Source organism: Cricetulus griseus, chromosome 8 (genome assembly GCF_003668045.3).
Source record: "Cricetulus griseus strain 17A/GY chromosome 8, alternate assembly CriGri-PICRH-1.0, whole genome shotgun sequence".
NCBI lineage: Eukaryota > Metazoa > Chordata > Mammalia > Rodentia > Cricetidae > Cricetulus > Cricetulus griseus.
In genome coordinates this window covers 16,053,556-16,073,624 of record NC_048601.1, presented here as the reverse complement: position 1 = coordinate 16,073,624, position 20,069 = coordinate 16,053,556, and the positions used below count along the sequence as shown (strand labels likewise).

The 20,069-nt window shown below is 37.5% G+C and overlaps 1 protein-coding gene across 1 annotated transcript; it reads right to left on the bottom strand.

Annotated features, from left to right (window-relative positions):
• Positions 1–6,677: 6,677 nt before the first annotated feature.
• LOC100774992 (killer cell lectin-like receptor 2) lies at positions 6,678–19,364 on the bottom strand. The gene is made up of 7 exons (XM_035448726.1): positions 19,207–19,364; positions 17,377–17,466; positions 16,284–16,505; positions 14,101–14,243; positions 12,491–12,594; positions 6,794–6,943; positions 6,678–6,705 (listed from the first exon to the last, which is right to left on the bottom strand). Exons 1-7 carry the CDS (start codon positions 19,319–19,321, stop codon positions 6,678–6,680), a joined length of 852 nt encoding a protein of 283 aa, XP_035304617.1. The 5' UTR covers positions 19,322–19,364.
• Positions 19,365–20,069: the final 705 nt, after the last annotated feature.

The following is a 20,069-nucleotide window of genomic DNA, read 5'->3' as shown; positions in this document are numbered from 1 at the left end:
TTCCCAACACCAATTTCTATCAGATTCAGTATATCTGGCCTTATTTTGAGCTCTTGGTCCATTTGAAGTTGAGATTTGTGAAGGGTGATATATATGAATCTATTTACATCTAGTTTGATCAGCAGTGTTTTTTGAAGATTACTGCTGCTATAAGGACCAGCCTCTATCCACACAAGACTTGAGGGGAGCCACAGAAGTTGGCTAACTGATCATTCAACTTTACTTTTCTATGTAAGGGAATAAAACATAATTATCAGGGGCCATTCAGAGGGTCAAAACTTAACACTCCGCAGCCAGGGAGAAAGTATACACAACTATTAGGGTCTTTCTATGCTCTCTCTCATAACTTTCTTTATTTCTTTTCTTACCTCTATCCAGATGTACCCGTCTATCTTTCTTGATGTCCTCTTTCTAAACACCTTTCTTTTTCCCTTACAGCTTATATACACCAGCAAAATTTTTCTAACAGTATAAAAACTACAAGGTGGTTACAATCTATTTTTCAAGTGAATGATTACAATGAAAACAAGTAAAAAGCATATGTTTTCCATATTCCTGGCATGACTAGACATTTTACATATTATAGGTGAAAATTAAACTGTCCTAAGAATCCACATACATTTATACCCCAAAAATCTGTTATAGATTAACAGAGTGTAAGCAAGCAAGGTATTTTTTTCATACAGTTCTTTTCCTGTCAGGCTATATTTTGTTGTCCCAAAGAAAGGACCAATTATTTTACTATTTATCTCAAAAGATAATCTTATAAGAAATCTTAGAAGAGTCACAAATATAAACTTATGTATATGAAAAAGAATTAGTCAGCTCTATTTTAAATCTTAAGTGTACATACCCACTCATTAACAGAATATGGAAGATGAGGGCAGCAATGGCTACAAGGAATTAATCATCACCCTTGATGAACAACCCATCTTAGCAAGAAAGGTATGTCAGCCAGCAACAGTTAGACTGCCATTGCTCGTTTGTTTACCTCAACAAGTCCCTCACTGAGATATCAGTAGTGTGCCTTTAAATTGTTTTCCAAGATTTTTTTCACCTCAAAATCATTAACAAAGTCATATTTAAGGCTTTCTTTTAGTTATGTTGCACACCAAAATATGTGACTATATCTCTCAACATTAAGATTAAAGAACTTAAGCTAACTTAGCTTCTGGTACCAAATAGTTTTTCTTTCTTTTTTATTTTAGAAACAATATTATTTTACATATCAATTCCCCCCATTCACTAGCCCTCCTGCCGCCTTCCAACCCCCCACCCACTCCCCAAGGATAGTGAGCCCTTCCACAAGGGATCATCAAAGTCTGTCACATCACTTGTGGGTGGGCCTAGGACCTACCCTGTTTATCTGGACTGCAATACTATTGCTCCATAGGGAATGGGCTCCCAAAGTCCATGTGTGCACAAAGAATAAATACTAGTTCCACTCTTAGAGGTCCCATAGACTGTCTGGGCCTCCTAGCTGGCACCCACATTCAGAGGGCTTGGTTTGTTCCAATGCTGATTCCCCAGCTTTACCACTAGGGTCTCTGTGCCATCACTAGGTCAGGTCAACTATTTCTGTGGGTTTCTCCAGCATGGTCTTCACTCTTTTGCTCATGCCTCCTCTCTCTCTACAACTGGATTTCAGGAGTATGGCTTCCATCAGCTACTGGATGAAGGCTCTAGGGTGGCAACCAAGGTAGACATCAATCTCATTATAGGGGAAGGGCATCAAAGGCAGCCTCTCCATTACTGCCTAGATTTTAGTTTTGGTCATCCCTGTGGATCTAAATTGTTTTTCTTAATCATTAACCTAATCCACAATCTACGTGGCTCCTCAAGAGAAACTAGCTGTGTGACATTTTCTTGTTCTTATTTTCTGTCCTCTGCAGCACCGGCTTTATAAAGGGTAGGGACAATGCTAAATCTTGCTTTTACCTATATTAGTTCTCCTACTAAACTAACATCTATCATAATCCTTATTTATTAAAGACCCTCAATCATCAAATTTCTATTTAAACTAACACTATTATTATATAAAAATCATTGCTTCGGTTAAACAGTACAGCTTATGAAGAAATCATCTTCATAATAATCCACAGGTAATAATGCCCATTAAATAAGTCTATGAGATAATGATACCACATTAATGGCAGTGGAGATCTCCCACGCCCATTCATACTATGCCAGATACTAGAGAAAAAAAAATGGCACTGCCAAACATGAAAAGACACAGCAGTGGCAAGAGACATTCGGGAGCTGAAGCTCTTACATCTGAGCTTCATCCATCAGAGCTTTGTTTCCTGGTGGGTCAATTCCATCAAGTCAATGGCCACCTTCTGCCCCTCTGGCATAGCCACTGGCAGAAGATGCCATGTTTTTTCCAGTGTGTATTTCTAGATACTTTATCAATGAATATGTGGTACATTTACACAGTGGAATAATACTTACCTGTTAAAAATGAAATTTGCAGCTAAATGGACAGGTCTAGGGGAAAAAACATCCATAATGAAGTACTTAGAACAACAAATACAGCATGGATTTGCTTATATGTGGGTGTTAGCATTTAGAAGGCTACAATCTATATAACCACATAAAGGCATAGAGTCGGGAACTCGGGGCAGGGATCAATCAATGTAGGAAGAGAAAATGGGATAAATAGTTATGAATGGGTGGAGTGGACTCAATGGGAGAATCAAATGTTAAGAGAAAAGGAGGGTAAAGATGTAATGTGGGGAGGGACATCTAAAACTAAGGGTCATTTGAGGGATTACATGGAAGCTGCCATATCCGTATATATGGAATATATATATTAAGATAATCTAAATGGAATCACCAAATAATGGCAGAGCCAGAGCCCCAACTTGATATTTCTTGTCACATAATGAACTTTCCAGGATCTGAAATGGGTTCCATCTAATAAAGTTGTTAGACACAAGGGCTTCAGGGACTTCCCCAAACAAACAAGGTCACTGACAAGGCAATTTGTTGCTCTCCAAAAACTGATAGGAAGGCCCTATTGCTGATGACAACACCTACAGAATGACTTAACATGGAGCAGTCTAGGTGGTGCCTACCTAGAGCATTCATACCTATTGACTATTCTGCATGCTACCAAGGAGAAAGGTAAACACTAAACCAGTTACAAACACTTGTTCTACAAGAGTGACTTGCCTGCAAGATTTTCTAGTTTAATAGTGTAATAAAGCTTGTAGGAACAATGAGCCAATACCTAATAAGAGTAAAGTCTCCTTGATGATATAGAATCCATATTCTGTGCTGCTTGGGTTGCCAAGAACCTGAGACTATGTAGGTGTGTGACTACAGAGACAAACACACACACACACACACACACACACACACACACACACACACACACACACACGGGGGGGGGGCAGAGAGAGACAGACAGAGACAGAGAGAAATAAAATACCAAAATTAAAATATTACCTTAAGTTGAAAACATACAATTTCTTTAAAAGTATACTACCCATAAAATCTCTGAAAATTTGTTATAGGAAAAGACTTCCTTTGAAAAATGAAAAAGCAATAAGTAAAACTATAGTTGGATTGGACTTTGTTTCCCACCCACCAATTCCCATCTTTATGTGGCTTATTTTACTTTTTATTACTCTATTCCTTTTTAGGGACTTAGTATTTATAAATTAGTTTTTAATCTATGACTATCTCTACCCTTTCTCTTTTCCCTCTCAAGCCTATGTAAACACACTGTAACTCATTTAGAGGGTTCTATTTTTCATTTGGATCTGTCTTTACTGTGTATCTTTATTGTTTTGAATCAAATTAGACAAATCATAAACTGGTACATCAGTTGCCACCAGTGTAGCTTAGCTTAGTATATGGTGACAGTTCATGGTGGCTGGCAGCTGACTCCACCCACAGGCAACTACTGGAAGATGCATCTTTTTAGTGTAGCCAACAAAAGAGACATGAGACTAGGAAGCTCAGTTTAGCTCCATTTTTCTGTGCTTAGAGTCTTTTTAAGTTTTCTTGAGGCTTATGTGGCTGTGAATGCTGGATGTTTGGGTATCATTTGTAGGTGGAGATTTCCTGTCCCAGCAGTCAGTGGCAAATAACCACAGGAGTCTTACTATTAATTATAAATGCTCAACCGATAGGTCAGACTTCTTACGAAGTATCTCCTACAACTTAAATCAATCTACTTCTATTAATCTATGTGCTGCCTGGAGACTTGTGGCACTTACCTCTCTGGCATGTTTTGCTTCCTCTCCTTCGGGCAGGCTACTCCTCTAACTTCCATGACTCTGCCCTTCTTCCCAGCATCCTCATAGTCTGGTTTTCCCACCTAACCTCCTCCTGCCCACCTACAAGTCAGTCATCTCTTTAATAGCCAATGATAGTAAAACATATTCACAATGTGCAAAAGATTGTTCCAACTCATTAAACTTCTATAGAATGTCAAATTTTCAATATTGAATGCTATATTTCAGAACATTGACTAGATGGTAGGAAAGTATTATAACATATAATCTATCAAAGGCTCTGTATTCAATGATCTACACTAAAAACATCTTACAATGTTACAACTAGAAGACAGGAAAATCTCAATAAGAGGTGAGCAAATACAAACAGATATTTCACAAGGGAAAATATATGACTGACCAATGAGTACATGAAAAGATTGTCAGTATCATTTAGATATCAGAGAAATGAGAATTTCTCAATTCATCACAATGGGAAAAATCCAAATTGTTGATAATATCAAGTGTTGGCAAAGACAGAGGCAAAAGGAACTCTCTGATTTTGCAGAGAAAGTAAGATGATGTAAGCCATGTGAAACACACTAGAAGCTCCTTGTTAAAAAAAACTTCACTTAACATGGGGATTTTGACATGAGAGTTCTAAATTTGACTAAAAAAAAATAAAATGTACCTTCACACAATGCGTTACATGCAAATTTACATGACAACTCTATTCATAATTGTTAAAACTTAGAAGGACACCATGTGTTCACATTTGAAAGGTGAAATAAAGTTATTTGTGTAATATAAATGTGCTTTTTAACAAGAAGTTTGAACAACTGATCTGTGAAAAAGGCATGAGTGAGCTAAAATGATGATGATGATGATGATATATAATAATAAGTCTAAAAACAATAGAGAAAATGGAGCCAAATACAAATCTGTGCATAGTGTATGACATTCAGGCCACGTAAACTTGAGGTACAAAAGAGCATGTTTCTGCTTGCCTGGGGCCAGGTGGGGTGGACAAGGAGCAGAAAAGAACTTTTGGGAGATACAAACTACCCTTGTTATGGTTTGATGGTTTTCTTAGTGTTTCTATTACTGTGATGACACACTGTGACCAAAACAACTTGGGGAGGAGAGGGACTGTTTTGCTTACATTTCTACATCACAGTCCTCCACTGCGGGAGGTCAGGATGGGCACTAAAGCCCAGCAGGAAGCTGCAGGCAGAAGCTCATTCAGAGATCCTGGAGCAGTGCATCTTGCTGGGAGCTCCTCGTGGGTTGCTCAGAATGTTTTCTTACAGAATCCGGATCACAAGCCCCTGGGTAGCAATATGCACAATGGGTTGGGCTCTCACACATCAATCACTATGCAGACACTTTCTCAATTGAGGGTCTCAGTTCCCAGATGACTCTAGCTTGTGTCAAGCGGACACAAAACTCTTCTCAATGGGGCTAGAATAGGTGTACATATTTGTTAAAATTGTATATTTCTTATGATTTACAGTGGGAACATTATATCACACACACACTCCAACACCAGTATTTCACTTTTTTAATGTCAGAAAAAAAAAACATGTCAGTAACCATTTCAGAACTAAAGGATATTACAAGTGAATGCATTGCATGTTCCTAACGTAAGAAAATATCAACAGTTATATAATCCAACAAATGACAAATGTGAATATGGATTATAGATTAGAACCAACTACTATGTCAATACTACATTTCTTGAGTTTTATTCATCCCAATATGATGTTGTAAAATAATTGCTCATCTCTAGAAAATATTTTTGAAAAGTTAGTAACATTATTATCACTATCATGATTATCAGGTTTCATGAAGCAGAATCTCACTCTATAGCTCATGATGAACAAAAATGTAACTATGTAGGTTACACAGCCTTCAAACTCATGCATCTATAAGACTTTAAGTCTGAGACACCATATCCAGCTGACCTCAAATTAATATACTGTATCTATGGGGTTTCAACTTCTCATCAATTGGATCAGAGAACTGGAGGAGAACATATGGACTACGGAAGGATGTATGGGTTCATTGATCTAGTTTGGCAACTTCATCAAGTCTGAAATTATATTTTATAGAAAATAAATGCTTTTTAAAGATAAATTCTTCTACCTGCAAAAAATATCAAATACTAAACAACCAATTAACAAAGAAACAGAAATTAACAGCTACATCATAGTTGTTAATTATATTGTCAAATTAATGGGATATAGAAATGGAGTGTCCTAGTAATGATGTGTGCTATTTTCAGGGTTTTATATTTTGTTCTGTCTATCATTCATGAAACTAAGGGAGGGTTTCCTCAGGGCTAGGAGCAAAGGTCTCTGTTCTCCAGACACAGCTGCTCTGTGTACCTGGAAGGAAGTTAGCTTCTGCTCTCTGAAGTCAGATTTCAGAAGAGTATCTTCCCTTTCCAGCTCCTCACTCAGCTTGCACAGCCAACTGAGACCTGTGAGTGGAATATGCAGTTGTTAAGTAGTCCCAGATCATGATGGGAAACAAACAGATCTCCGTTTTTCCTTCCTGAATATTTTTACCTTGCACTGCACACTGAATCGGGGAATCTCTCCATTCTCTTTTCACATATGCAGCCATGGGATTTATCACATTGGTCATCATGTATACCATTGAAACTGAGAAATGCACAGTCTCCTGTATCATGTATTGATTTCAGTACTGTCAAATTACTATAAAACAAAAAATATAATGGGCATTTATTTACATTTGAATCTTACACTAATGCAGACCATGATTTTAAAACAAAATGTATTGACCAAAATTTACAGAATATGGAATTAAAAATAAGAGTGTCATTAAGGGTTTTTTATTTTCTCTAAAGTCATTTAAAAAATGGCCTTGGACTGACAACATGACTCAGTGAATAGAGGCCACAGTAAAGTGGCCTGACCACCTGAGTTCAGACCTCATTTGCCACACAATATAAAGAGAGAAATGATTCCTTCAACTACCATCTAACTACACATATTCTCTGTGATACATGCACACACCTGTGCATACATTCACACAGAAATAAAAAGTGAACTAAAGATACAAAATAGAAATGGTCTCTTAATCACAACTCAACTCCTCGTCTGTTGCACACTGTTAGTTTTTCATCCTCAAGTAAAGTACAGTAGAGTATCACTAGGGTATAAGTTTAAACTATGTTTTCCTATGATACTTTTTACAGTAAGCACAGAGAAACAGAACTAAATGTGTGTCACATAGCACACGGTCTCCTATTCTTGTGTTTAAGAAGAAAGGTGACTAAGAATAGATAAAGAAAATGGTATACATTTACACAATGGAATATTACTCAGCAGAAAAAAAAACAATGTCATCATGAACTTGGCGGGCAGATGGATGAATTTTTTAAAATATCAACCTGAATGAAGTAACCTAGACTCGGAAAGATAAATATAGTATATACTCACTCATAAGTAGATACTAGATGTAAAGCAAAGAATAACCAGACTGCAATCCACAGCTCCAGAGAATCTAAGTAACAATGAGGACCCTAAGAGGGATGCATAGATTGCCCTGGGAAGGGAAAATAGATGAGATCTCCTGGGTAAACTGGGAATAGGGGAGAGAATCAAGGGAATGGGGATGGGGAAAAAAGAAGAAAGGTGAGATTTGGAATAGAGTCACAGGCAAGGGTTTGTTTCAACTGTTTCAGATGTTTTCCTCTTTCCTCCCCCTCCTGAGAGTTAATGAGTCCTGATTGAAACATAGTGATTGGTTGAATTCCCTTTCAGGGCAGGCAGTTATAGAAAGTTCAAATGGAACTCAAAAGGATATGCTAAGTAAACAGAAAGAAATAATAAAGACCCCCAGAAATAGATTTCATAATGCTTTATTAACTTTGAAGTTTCTAAATGCTAATGAGAAAAGAATCACAGCTGCAGACAGACATTGGGTAATGGAAAAAACTACACAATTAAATCAACCAGTGTACGTTAAAGATGTATTGACCTCAGAATGCAAAGTAGGAAATGTCTTATGCTGGGGAAGGGGTTTTGCTTTTGCTTCCACAGGAGAAGAAAAGCTATGGGTCCAATCAAAATTGATAAAGATTCTATTTGAACAGGAGACATCTATTTTTATTTTTTAGGAGAAAACCTCTTAATTAGAAGAGATGGTACTTCATCAAGCGGCATGGCCATTTAATCTGAACTATCCTATAAAACTAAGAAATGTTTTTCATTTGATCAGATATAACTTGCCAAAAGATAATTTCCCCAAAATAAGGGCTGGAGAACAGTTCTGGGTTTTTTGGGGTTTTGTTGTTGTTGTTGTTGTTGTTGTTGTTGTTGTTTTGTCTTTTCAGAAAACAAAAGCATCCATCTAAGGAGTCAAAAGACCACTGGACAAATGGAACATCTAAATAAAAAGGACAAATCATTCAAAAAATGTACCAAAAAAAAAGTAAAATGACTCATTAGTATTTCACATTAACAATAGGATAAAATTTCATAAATCTTCCAAAATGTTTGTTTCCTTGTTCTCTACAGACATGTCACGCAAATGGTCTTTTTGTAGTCCCATTCCAAATAAAGATTAAAGCTGGCTTTGGAGATGAAGTGTGACTGGCTCCTTCTCTAAACACAGCATGCTTGTTAAAGTAAAATTTAAAATCTCTTCTCATGTCAGAAGAGGCACCTGATATGCGACAGAAGAAAAACAATATTTGAGGAGTATATTGTTGCCTCCTTAACAGCTTTTCTTTCTTTCTTTCTTCCTTCCTTTCTTTCTTCTCTTCTTCTTCTTCTTCTTTTTCTTCTTCTCCTCCTCCTCCTCCTCCATCTCCTTCTCCTCCTCCTCCTCTTGCTTCTTCTTCTTTTGGTTTTTTCGAGACAAAGTCTCTCTGTGTAACTTTGGAGCCAGTCCTGAGACTTGCTTTCTAGACCAATCTGACCTTGAACTCACAGAGATCCACCTGCCTCTGCTTCCCAGTGCTGGGATTGAAGGCATATGCCACCACTACCCAGCAACAGCTTTTCTTAAGGCATAAATATTATCTCAAAATTTATAAGATTAATATATATGTTTTTTAAACTTTTGTCGTGATATTAACGGTCATGTGGAGTACTAACTCATTCCAGAAAAAGGTTTAATTTCCCTTCCTGTAGATGATATCTGGTTTGAATCTCTATCAGTTTTCTCCAGTGAACTATGACCATGCCTAACCTGTGAAGCCTCCAAAAGCCACTAAGCTGAGAAACAATAACTAAAGATCAGCTTTGAACTACAATCAGCTCAGAACAATTTTGAGGTGGCTAGCTGAGATGATCCAGCCTCACAATCTACTCTAGCCAGGACTTGAGACAAACACTCCACTTTCCCATTATGCAGACTGGACAACAAATAATACAGCTACCTCTCCCAGGACTTGACAATTAACTCATTTTTTTTCTTTTCAGGATCCTCTAAAGATTCTGTTGTCTCCAGACCAGAGGAAGTAAATTTAACAACATGATGCCCACATTCCCAAGAGGTGGGGTAGGTGGTTTTTGGTCTTTCATTAGGTTATGGATATTTATCGTTGTTTAGGGAGATTGGTCACAAGCTGTTATTGCTAACGATCAGGAAAAAAGCTAAACAAAAGAGATTAGATTCAAGGTACTTTTTTGAAAACAAAAAGGTGGATACAGGTTGATGTGACAAAAAGGTAGGTAGATTATTGTATTGCTATATTTACAAAATGGAGTACTACTCAGAAGAAAAAAAAAACAATTCAATCTTGAAATTCACAGGCAAAAGGATGGAACTAGAGAAACCATTCTGAGTGAGGTAACCCACTCACAAAAAAGACAAATATGGTATGTACTTACTCAGATAAAGATTTTAGATCTAGAGCAAAGAAGTAGCAGCCCACAATCCATACCACCAAAGAAGCAAGGAAACAAGGAGGACCCTGAGAGAGACATACATGGTCCCCTGGAAAAGGGGAAAGGAGCAAGATCTCCTAAGCTAATTGGGAGCATGGAGGAGGGAAGAGGGAGTTAGAAGAAAGAGAAGAGGAGGGGAAAAGAGGGCATGAGGGAGCAGGGAGATCTAGTCAGGATAAGAATAGAGGAGAGCAAGATAAGAGATACCATAATAGAGGGAGCCATTATAGGTTTAAAGAGAATTCTGGCAGTAAGGAAATGTCCAGAGATCTACAAGTTGGACCCCACTAACAATCTAAGGAGTAGTCAAGAGGCTACTTAAATGCCCTTCTCTGATAATGAGATTGATGACTGCCTTGTATGCCATCCTAGAGCCCTCATTTAGTAGCTGATGGAAGCAGAAGCAGACACCAACAACTGAACACTGAGCTGAACTCAGGAATCCAGTTGCAGAGAAGGAGGAGGGAGGCGTGATGAGCAAAGTGGTCAAGACCATGTTGGTGAAACCCACAGAAACAGCTGACCTGAACAAGGGGAGCTCATGGACCCCAGACTGATAGCTGGGGAACCAGTATAGGACAGTTCCAAACCCCCTGAATGAGGAGGTCAGTTTAGAGGTCTCACAATCTATGGGGCCACTGGTAGTGCATCAGTGTTTACCCCTAGTACACAAATGGACTTTTGAAGCCCTCTCCACATAGAAGAGGGTTTAGGCCCTGCTCCAAATGATATGACAAACTCTGAAGACCCCACACACACACAGAAGGCCTCACCATCCCTGTGGAGCAGAAAGGGTATGGGATAGGTAGGGTGTTAGATGGGGGGGGCAGGGGAGGAGGAGAAGGAGAGGGAACTGGGATTGACATGTAAAACAAACTCGTTTCTAATTCAAATTTAAAAATGGAGAAAAATGTTTCTATTCAATTCTCTCATTTCATAGATTTAACAAGACTTTAAGGTTAAGATTAATTTTCAGATCTGTAAATGTCAGCTCGTATATATAAATATTTACAGTATTATAATCACTCTCTTTAAAATGAAATAAAAATGCAACTAGATACCAAAATTATTTAAAGACAAACATAGTATTCCTAGGGAGAAATTTCAATTTTAGTATTTCTAACAACATTAACAAGCAGAAGGAATGATAAATATGGGATATGAAAATAGAGAGTGCATTCTGAGAATGAAAAGATCAAATGTGGATGAGTACTGCAGGTTAGGGAACCAGAGAGGATAAAGTGTGGATTAACCAATGGGAAGAATGAATGAAAAGATCTTATGGAAATTCATTGGATAGTAAGCTCAGAGTTGTGCAACAGAAAACAGACTATTTCCTTAGTGGGCTTGGGTTGTTGAATTTTGTTGTTTGTTTGTTTGTTTGTTTGTTTGTTTGTAGTATTTTTATTGGGTATTTTGCTTAATTTGATTTTTCACTTTTTGTTTGGTTTTTGTTTGGGGGACATATTCAGTTTAGAGAACAAGAAGTTAGGTGGATAGGTTCAGGGAGGATTTACTGGTGGGAAACCTGATCAAAATATATTGTATGTAAAAATATAATTAAAACTCAACATATAACTCAATGTGTGTGATTTATTTGGGAGCTGGATGGAAGGCCCCCAAAAGAGTAGAGTCCAAAAGAGTAAAACAACCAACAATAGGCAGTCTTTCAAGACAGGTTTCTCCATGCAGCCCTGGTTGTCCTGGAAATCATTCAGCATACTAGGCTGGCCTTGAACTCAGAGATCCCCCTGCCTTTGCCTCCCATGTCCTGGTATTAAAAGTATGTGCAACTACAAGGAAGACACCTTTTCAATATATTTATAGATGAATAAATATTATTAATAAAGAAAAATCAGTGAACAGTTTTCTACCACCTCAGAAATGAACATAAACCTTAGATTTTATACAGTACAACACTTTGAAATATAAAATAGATATATACATTAATGTACATATAAACATTTTCTTTTATTTGTAAACAGTTATATAAGTAACTACAGAAACAAGTCAAGTGAATGTCTTAGATACTCACACTCACTGTGTCTGTCAGGATGCTCCATTGACTTTATGTGCTCTTACATTTTTGGTTATTTTTTTGTGCCTTGTGCAACTTAGGATACACAATACTGAGCTATGTTCAGTATTCCATGAATGGCAGTCAACTTCTAGACCATTCATTTTCCCTGCCTAAGTCTTGCTCAGACACTTCCTTCTGCACCTTGTCCTTACCTGTGAGCTCCACTGAAAATGAGGAAACCCTTGTGAAATGAGAGAAAAGCCTTTGCACACCATCCTCCCAACTCCTGCCACAGTGTTAGAGCGAGGGCTCAGAAAACTCACAGTTTAGATGAGCCACTATCAATCCATTGCCATTCTTTGCCTCCCCTGTCATATGACAATCCAATCCAGTAAGTCTTTGGATAAAGTTGGGACTTAAGGACAGTCTGTAAAGGGAACAACATTGTTTAATAGTTCTGTTTGGTAAGAAAAAATGACCAGAATAATTCCCAGCTATTCATGTCAATTCGCTGCTGTCCTGTCCTGCTCCTCCGTGTTCATTTTCTAAAGTGGTTTCTCACTAGTAGCTCATTTAGGTCAAAACCAATGTCAGTTTCATCAGTTATTTAACATGAAAACTTCAAGTGTCCAGTGATACTCCATTCATTAAATGATCTGTGACTGTATTTCTTACACAAAACCTCCGTGTGTAGTCGAGGCTAATCTTTAACTCACAGTCTTCCTGCATCAGGTCTCCAAGTATGCACTACATATTAGCTCATTAAATACTTTCTGACATTTTATAAAATTATTCAACTAATTTTTCCAAAACACTACAGAAGCATGTGGGCAGTGTTCATCATAAGTGGTCCCCTGTCTTCAAAGCAAATTCATTAAGATGAAAAGTCCTATGTGAAAATCTGTGAATCTAAGCTCCCTTCTCCAGAGAGGAAGCCATGCTGTAGTTCAGATCCAAAAATGACAGAACTTCATGAAGGGGATGATTTTAGAAAACATTTCATGTATCCAACATGCAACATCCAAGTGGCATGATATCTCATTAAATATCAGAATACGTTTTAGAATATAGGCTTAAATTTAACTATATTTACTGTATCAACATTAATAATTATTTTGTGCTGTAATTTTTTAAACATGTTAAATTGCCGTGCCAATTTTCACCATATTCTAAATAACAAAGTTTCAAACTGATCCTGCAAGCATTTCTCTAGAAAAATACAATCTACGTATATAGACATTTCTTTAGTAATAAATATAATCAGACAATGGCAATATTTGGCCACTTTTTTTTCTTTTAAATACTTGTTTCCAAACACACACATCTTTTATGATACAAAGAATATTCTGAAGTAAATATTGTGAACAGATTTGGTGAAAATCCCATGGGTTAACTGGTATAACTGTATAGTTGCACAGTTCTCTCATCATGTCCATTTTGCAGATTGGACTAGAGGTCAATTACTTTCCCTGTTGTCACCTAGTTACTTATCTCAAGCAGCTTCCTTTCTGGGTTCCAAAGACCAAGTCCTGGACAGCTGCTTCTGGGGATTCAGGTGGCATTCTATGGAGATAAGTAACTGTCACTTGTAGTATTGCTGCACCAAATGGTTAAACTTCATCAGGGGAAGACATGCCTCTGTGAGTGACTCTCTTGCAAACTCCTAAGAAAGTGGGGAGATTTAAAAGACAACTGTCTCTTTAGTAATAGTGTCCTCATAACAGACCCTGTGTCCTGACACCAAATGGAGAGCAGAAAGGAATGGACTGGGAAACTCTTGGTGCATGGTTCTTACTCGCATTACAAGAAAACCACCTACAACCAACCCCTAAAGGACTTTCTTTTTTGAAAAACCCAACTAGGCTCAAATCTCATTATCCAATTGTTAGAGAAGGAATCTAAGAATAAGGAAATATGTAAGAGTCTACGGTACCAGTTCATCATCATCATCTGTCTTCAGAAGGGATAAGCTGCAGTCCTCACAGGTCTGTTTGCATCTATTCCAGCTTTTATTGTCCATGAGGAAATAATAACATTTTATGCCACAGCAGAACCAGTGTCCTTCAACACATTTGCCTACAACAGAGAAGGGAATGGTTAAAATTCATATTTTCTGGTACTTGTTATCAGAACAATGATTTATTAAGCCTATATAATGAAGTAAAATCTCACAGCTCTCAGAAATTGAATTTCTAGAATGCTGAAAGACCCCTGCACACCCATGCTCTATGCAGCATTATTTATCACAATAGAGATAATGAAAACAACTTTAGTGTTCTTTCTTGGTGAAAAGTAGAGAAAATGTAGCACATACACAAAATGGGAAGCTATTTAGCCTTTAAAGGGAAATAAATCTTGCCTGGCATGTTTTATGGTTGTAACTCCAGCACTACACAGATTGAGTCAGGAGGATCACCACCAGTGTGAGGCCATCCGTGCCTGAGTAATGAAATCCAGTACATCCTGGGTTACAGTGAGTTTCTAGTCAGCCTAGGCTACAGAATGAAACCACGTCTCACATCCAAACACCCAAAAGGAAGATCCTGACCAATGTGACCAACTGTGCAGTAAGAGTCACCCAGGCTACTCCTGCCTGCTGCTCATTTAGTGTCAGGACCACAACATCGGGTATGAGACACATTACTAAAGAGACAGCAGGGTCTTTTCAATCTCCTGCCTTTGTTAGAAGTATGCAAGGGAGTCCCTCAGAGAAGCATGGGTGAATTGGAGGATAGTGTTCAAAGTGAAACAAGCCAGGCCCAGGACCATACTTTATGATTCCACTCAAAAGATGTTTCTACCACAGCCCAGTTCTATGAATCAGGGGCTTGTAAAATACCAGGAGCTGGAGGGAAGGAAAATGAGCACTTCCTGCTCAGAGGCAGTTAAACAGATGACAGAATTCTAGGTCTGGAATAATACACAGAACCCACAGTGGCCCACAGTTAGGAAACACATGAAGACATTCTTGAATGGAATGATTTGTTCTTTTGATTGTGGTAACGCCTCCAAGGGTATGCCCACATGCCCACATGTGTCAGGCTGAGAACATTAAAATGCATGCACTTTCTGTAGCAACATCTCAGTAATAATTACTTCGTTTGGTGAGGTGTTGGGGATGGCTATGATCTATCAATGAACTTTATCTCCAACCTTTGTTTTTCTATGAAGACATCACAGTGTAGCTCAGGCAGACCTGTAATTTGCTGGGCTGCCTAGACTCTCCTCTGATTTACAATCCTCCTGCCTCAGACTCCTAAGCCCAAGCATTACAACATTATGCTAACATTGAATAATGGCAATTATTTTATTCTAAAATAGTAACAGAAAACATAATTAATGAGTCTGGAATGCTTCAAAAATTATTTTTGGAGATTTTTCTTCTTCTTTTCCTGTTATATACTTTGTAATCTACCAGTTTTAAAGATAATATTAGTCCTTGCTGAATGAAGACTGTCAACTCCTACTATCACAACACAGTGAGATCATATATAATCTCTTTGTAACCCATAAATTGTGAGCAAATAGTTAATAAATATTGACAAGCTGTGCTAATTAGTCATGGTACAAAGTAAGAAAGGTTCCTTGTAACACTTGATATTTCATCTTTGCTGCATCATTAACAGTGTCACTAATTGAGATTAATGAGTGTAGGCACCATGGGGAAGCTCTCCCCAAGTGCACCACAGGAAGGATACCTGCATTACAAACAGGCCTTCTGTGTGAAACCAAGGGAGAAGGAAAACACACACACACTTTTATGATTGTATGTAAATCCTGAGCATTTATCTTAAATATTTGATAAATACCTTCTTACTGGATATTTCTATTTTCTGTTAGCAACAAATTTGGACACTTGGATTTTCTCATGTACCAAAACAACCTGTATTCTCATGGGTGCTGACTTGATTTTCCATCCCCTAGGGGCATTAGGAGCCAGAATGGCCACTGAAATTCTAGAAACTGTAAGATTTTCCTGAATCAGACAGGAATTTCTGGGGTTTCAGGTGCCTACATTAAGGGAACTCCATCATAACCTGCTAATTGGACTTCAAAGTTTAGTGAGAAGAAACAATACAGATTAATGCAATTCTTTATTCAAGATCTCCTCCATACCTGTGTGATGTATGCAATCTAAAACAATCTTAGTTTCCCCATAGCATCTCTTCCATTCACTGTTGACAGAATTCAGACGATCTTTGAGGTCATCACACTCTGTAGACTTATTTTTAAAAATTTGTTCTTTTAAGTAACTTTCATTTTTCATGATGTGGTACTTTTGTTGGATGATTTTTAGCATTTTCTCCTGATCATGTTTTTCTTGTCTGTACTGAAAAACTAAAAGTAAAAGCAGATATATAACACCAAAAATGCTCATAAGTTAAAAATATTGAAATTTAAGATAAAAGAGAAAGCCCATGTTGACATTCAACACATATCATTACTTTAATTGCTATTTTGACATTTAGAAAGAAACACTTCAATTAACTCACTATAAAAATGGAAACAGGAATTTCTGTCAACAAATTCAGTGTGAAGTATATGATACAGCTGAATAAAATTATGGTGGAAGTAACATATCTTCCAATTACTTCATTTTTTCAAAGACAAATACTTACAAATAAATACCTAAATAAAATATTCAGCAAACACTTAACATACCCTGGAAATCTACACTAAGAAGCATGAAAAATATGGTACAATTCGCATTGTACCTGATGGAAAGCATGATATCCAGACATGTAGTTATGTTTTAGCACAGCTTGGGATCCTCTAAAGATGTGAAGGAATCCAGTAAGGCTGAAGCTTTAATATCTCTGTACACATATAGTCTTTTTACACAACCATGCCCTCAATATACACTGAAGAAAAAACTGAAAAGAAGTCATTTCTTTTGTACAGCTCTTTCTCACAGAATGTTTACCTAAGATTCACAACCACCTGTGCTCAGAAAGAAGACTAACACCAGGGTCCAAGAAGGAACATGGCCATGAGTGAGGCAGAATAAACAGGACCCAAGTCCCAGGTTTAATAGATTAGGTAGATAAGAGAACAGGACTCTGTAGTGTCAGGAAGAAAGCAAAAAGAATTCAGAGCTAGCTGTCAAATCCCCTGATTATAAGCAGACCAATAGACACAGTATATTTCTTGCAATAGCATCTGAAGTCATTACTTAGAAAGGCAAAGAAGATGTATATCAGTTACTCACTGAGTGTCACCAACACTGCAATGGCCACCAGCAGAATGGAACAAAGGATTCCAAGACATAAAGCAATGGGATTCCAGGGGACTGAACACTCTTTAATTAGACAAAACAAAGCAAGAAAATCATCACCATGAAAAGATCACATTCTACTACTAATTAAAATTCTGCATAGCATGGAAACAAGATATATTGGACTTTAAATTTTTACAGAAGTCTATCATACAAACTGAATGAAAATGTGGTTTCAAAATTATAGGTTTTTACCTAAAATGAACCCACTGTAGAAATCCTACATGTGTGAAATTTCACAGGATTTCAACCTTTTTTCCCCCCTTTGGCCTTGTATTCTCAGTCCTCCAAACTCAGCGTAGAAGTAGCTGGATGACAGGTATGAGGCCCTCACCCAGTTCTACAGGATCAAAAGTGCCTTGTTCAGAAATCGCTAGCGACACAGACACGGCCCAAGTAGGAGACTCCAAACTGGAGCATGCAGTCCACCAAGAGAGAATAACTGAAGATGAAGAGGAAGGAAAGAGGGGTGGATGCTCTTGAGAACTGGTAGGTAAGGAGCCATGGCAGTTCTGGAGCTGACGCGTATGCGGTCAATCCTTAAAGGGACCTAGAAGTCATCTCTCTCTTTTTTTCCATAAGTTCTATACTAAGCATCTGTGTGTACCCAAGGTGTTGGAAATCTGAAAGTCTGGCCTCCAATTACAACCTAGTCAAAGAAGTTAAAGTTCTCAGCTTGGAGCGTGTGCAGAGTGAGGGTGATAAGAGAATAGAGATTTTTTTTTCATAATGATATGGGAGGCAGGCCTAGTGAGATGGCTCAGCAGGAAAGGGCACTTCCTGTCAATCACAACCATCAGGGTTTGATCCCTGGAACCCATGTGGTAGGAACAAGAGCCAGCTGCTAAAAGCTGTTCTCTGACATCCACATCACACTGTTGTATGTGTTCCCTTGTCCAACTGCACAAAATTAAAAAGAAACATCAAAGTCTATAAAAATATAAATCATAACACCAATACCTATATTTGTATTATCTATCTATATCTATATACATACACATATTAACAAATAAGCAATAAGGTAAATATAATGATTGTCTCTGGCACAATGGAATAAGTATTTTGTGTGTCCACAAATTTTACAGTGTATTTTTGCTACATTATCTATGCAGTGTATTGTATTTAATAGTCTAATGATTAATAATGCCTATCATAGAAACTCATTGTATTACATATGATACAATTAGTGTGAGAATAGAGGTTTTTAATTACTATTCTTTGATATTTTTGGCAAATGCACAGTGTGGTTTCTTCATCCCCACCTGCACTGCCCTCTGTCATCCCTCCTCATCCTTCTTTAAAGGACAGATCCCTCTTCTGATGGATGATTCTTTGCTGCTTCACTGCCTTAGATGTTGGGAAATATGTAAGACAGTGAAACCAGCCTCTGCTAGAGCAAAAGTATTGTTTCTAAAGCATACTTTGCATTTCCGTAAGATTTTATTTCTCTAGAATGTTTGGTGATTCTTCAGGCTCTAGTATGTTACTTTTAAGGGTTTCGGAATTCTTTACTAGACTAAAAAGAAAACCTAATGGTTTCTCAAATTTGACAGAACGTATTCACATCTTGCTTCTCCGTTCTCAAAAACATTTTTTCTTACAGGATCCCATCATTCTACTCTGCCCATCAGTCTTTCTTTTGTGACCAGCTAACAACTAGCAATAGGATTACTATTTTTAATAGAAGCAAGTAGGATATTGTTTTCAAACGTCAAGAGCTACAATTCATAAAAACTGGTAAATTTATACACTTGAAACACTTACCTCTGTGGCTAGCTTCTCTGGGCACTTGAGTCTCATCAGGCCTTCCTCTGTTCTGTAACCCTGAAGAAGACTTGTGAAATCTCACAGTTGTGTAAGTAGTCTCTTCATCACTCATCTTGGGAGTAAGTGAAGTACGGTCTGTAAAAGCCCGAGGTTGAGTGATTTCTAAAGAAAAAGTTAAAATGTCCACCTTTAGGAAGGTACCTGGATCAGATGCTGCAGTGGGGTGGGAAGGGTGAAGTCTGATAAATTAACTCCCTTAATGATCCAAACATCCTAAATCGCATGGACTGACCCTGATTTCCACTAGAAGTGAGAAGTCTTTGAAGATTTCTGTTAAAGTCATGTATACCTCTATCAGCCATAGCAATTACTATGAGGAAATACAGATAGAATCAAAATATACTAGTAAGGCATTGCAATATTGAAACATCCTGTTTATTCAAAATATTACCAATATATAAAATTATGAGGCAAAATTGTTACCACCACAAATCATTGAAACACTTTTAAACTGTCAATTCAAATAACAAAAGTTCAAAGATTTCTGAATAAATAAAAGTCTTTGCTTTAAAATTATTTACACATTTTGATAAACACATGAATATTAAATGTTCTTGCAGTCTTTTGCATCATATATGTCTATCCAGGTTTCCCATACACTATTTCAAAAGGAGTATTTGAATATTAATATGAGATAATTAAAATTTTGGGCTCCAAAATATGTAAATATTTCTAGGGTTGAGCCCAAACACTTGAGATTTCCAACCTCTCCAACCAGTCACAGCCTACACATTCGTCTCCATAGCCATGACTGGTAAATGTATGCAACTTGAAAAGATCCTACAGTGTAGGGTAACCCA

Bases quoted from the DNA above. Each gene is read 5' to 3' on its own strand.
- LOC100774992 (XM_035448726.1), bottom strand. From the start codon at position 19,321: ATGAGTGATGAAGAGACTACTTACACAACTGTGAGATTTCACAAGTCT. The intron at 17,467-19,206 runs GTAAGTGTTTCA...GTCTAATTAAAG, and splicing joins CAGAGAAGCTAGCCACAGAG to AGTGTTCAGTCCCCTGGAAT. The intron at 6,944-12,490 runs GTGAGTTTTCTG...TTTGTTTTATAG, and splicing joins GATAGTGGCTCATCTAAACT to TAATTTGACAGTACTGAAAT.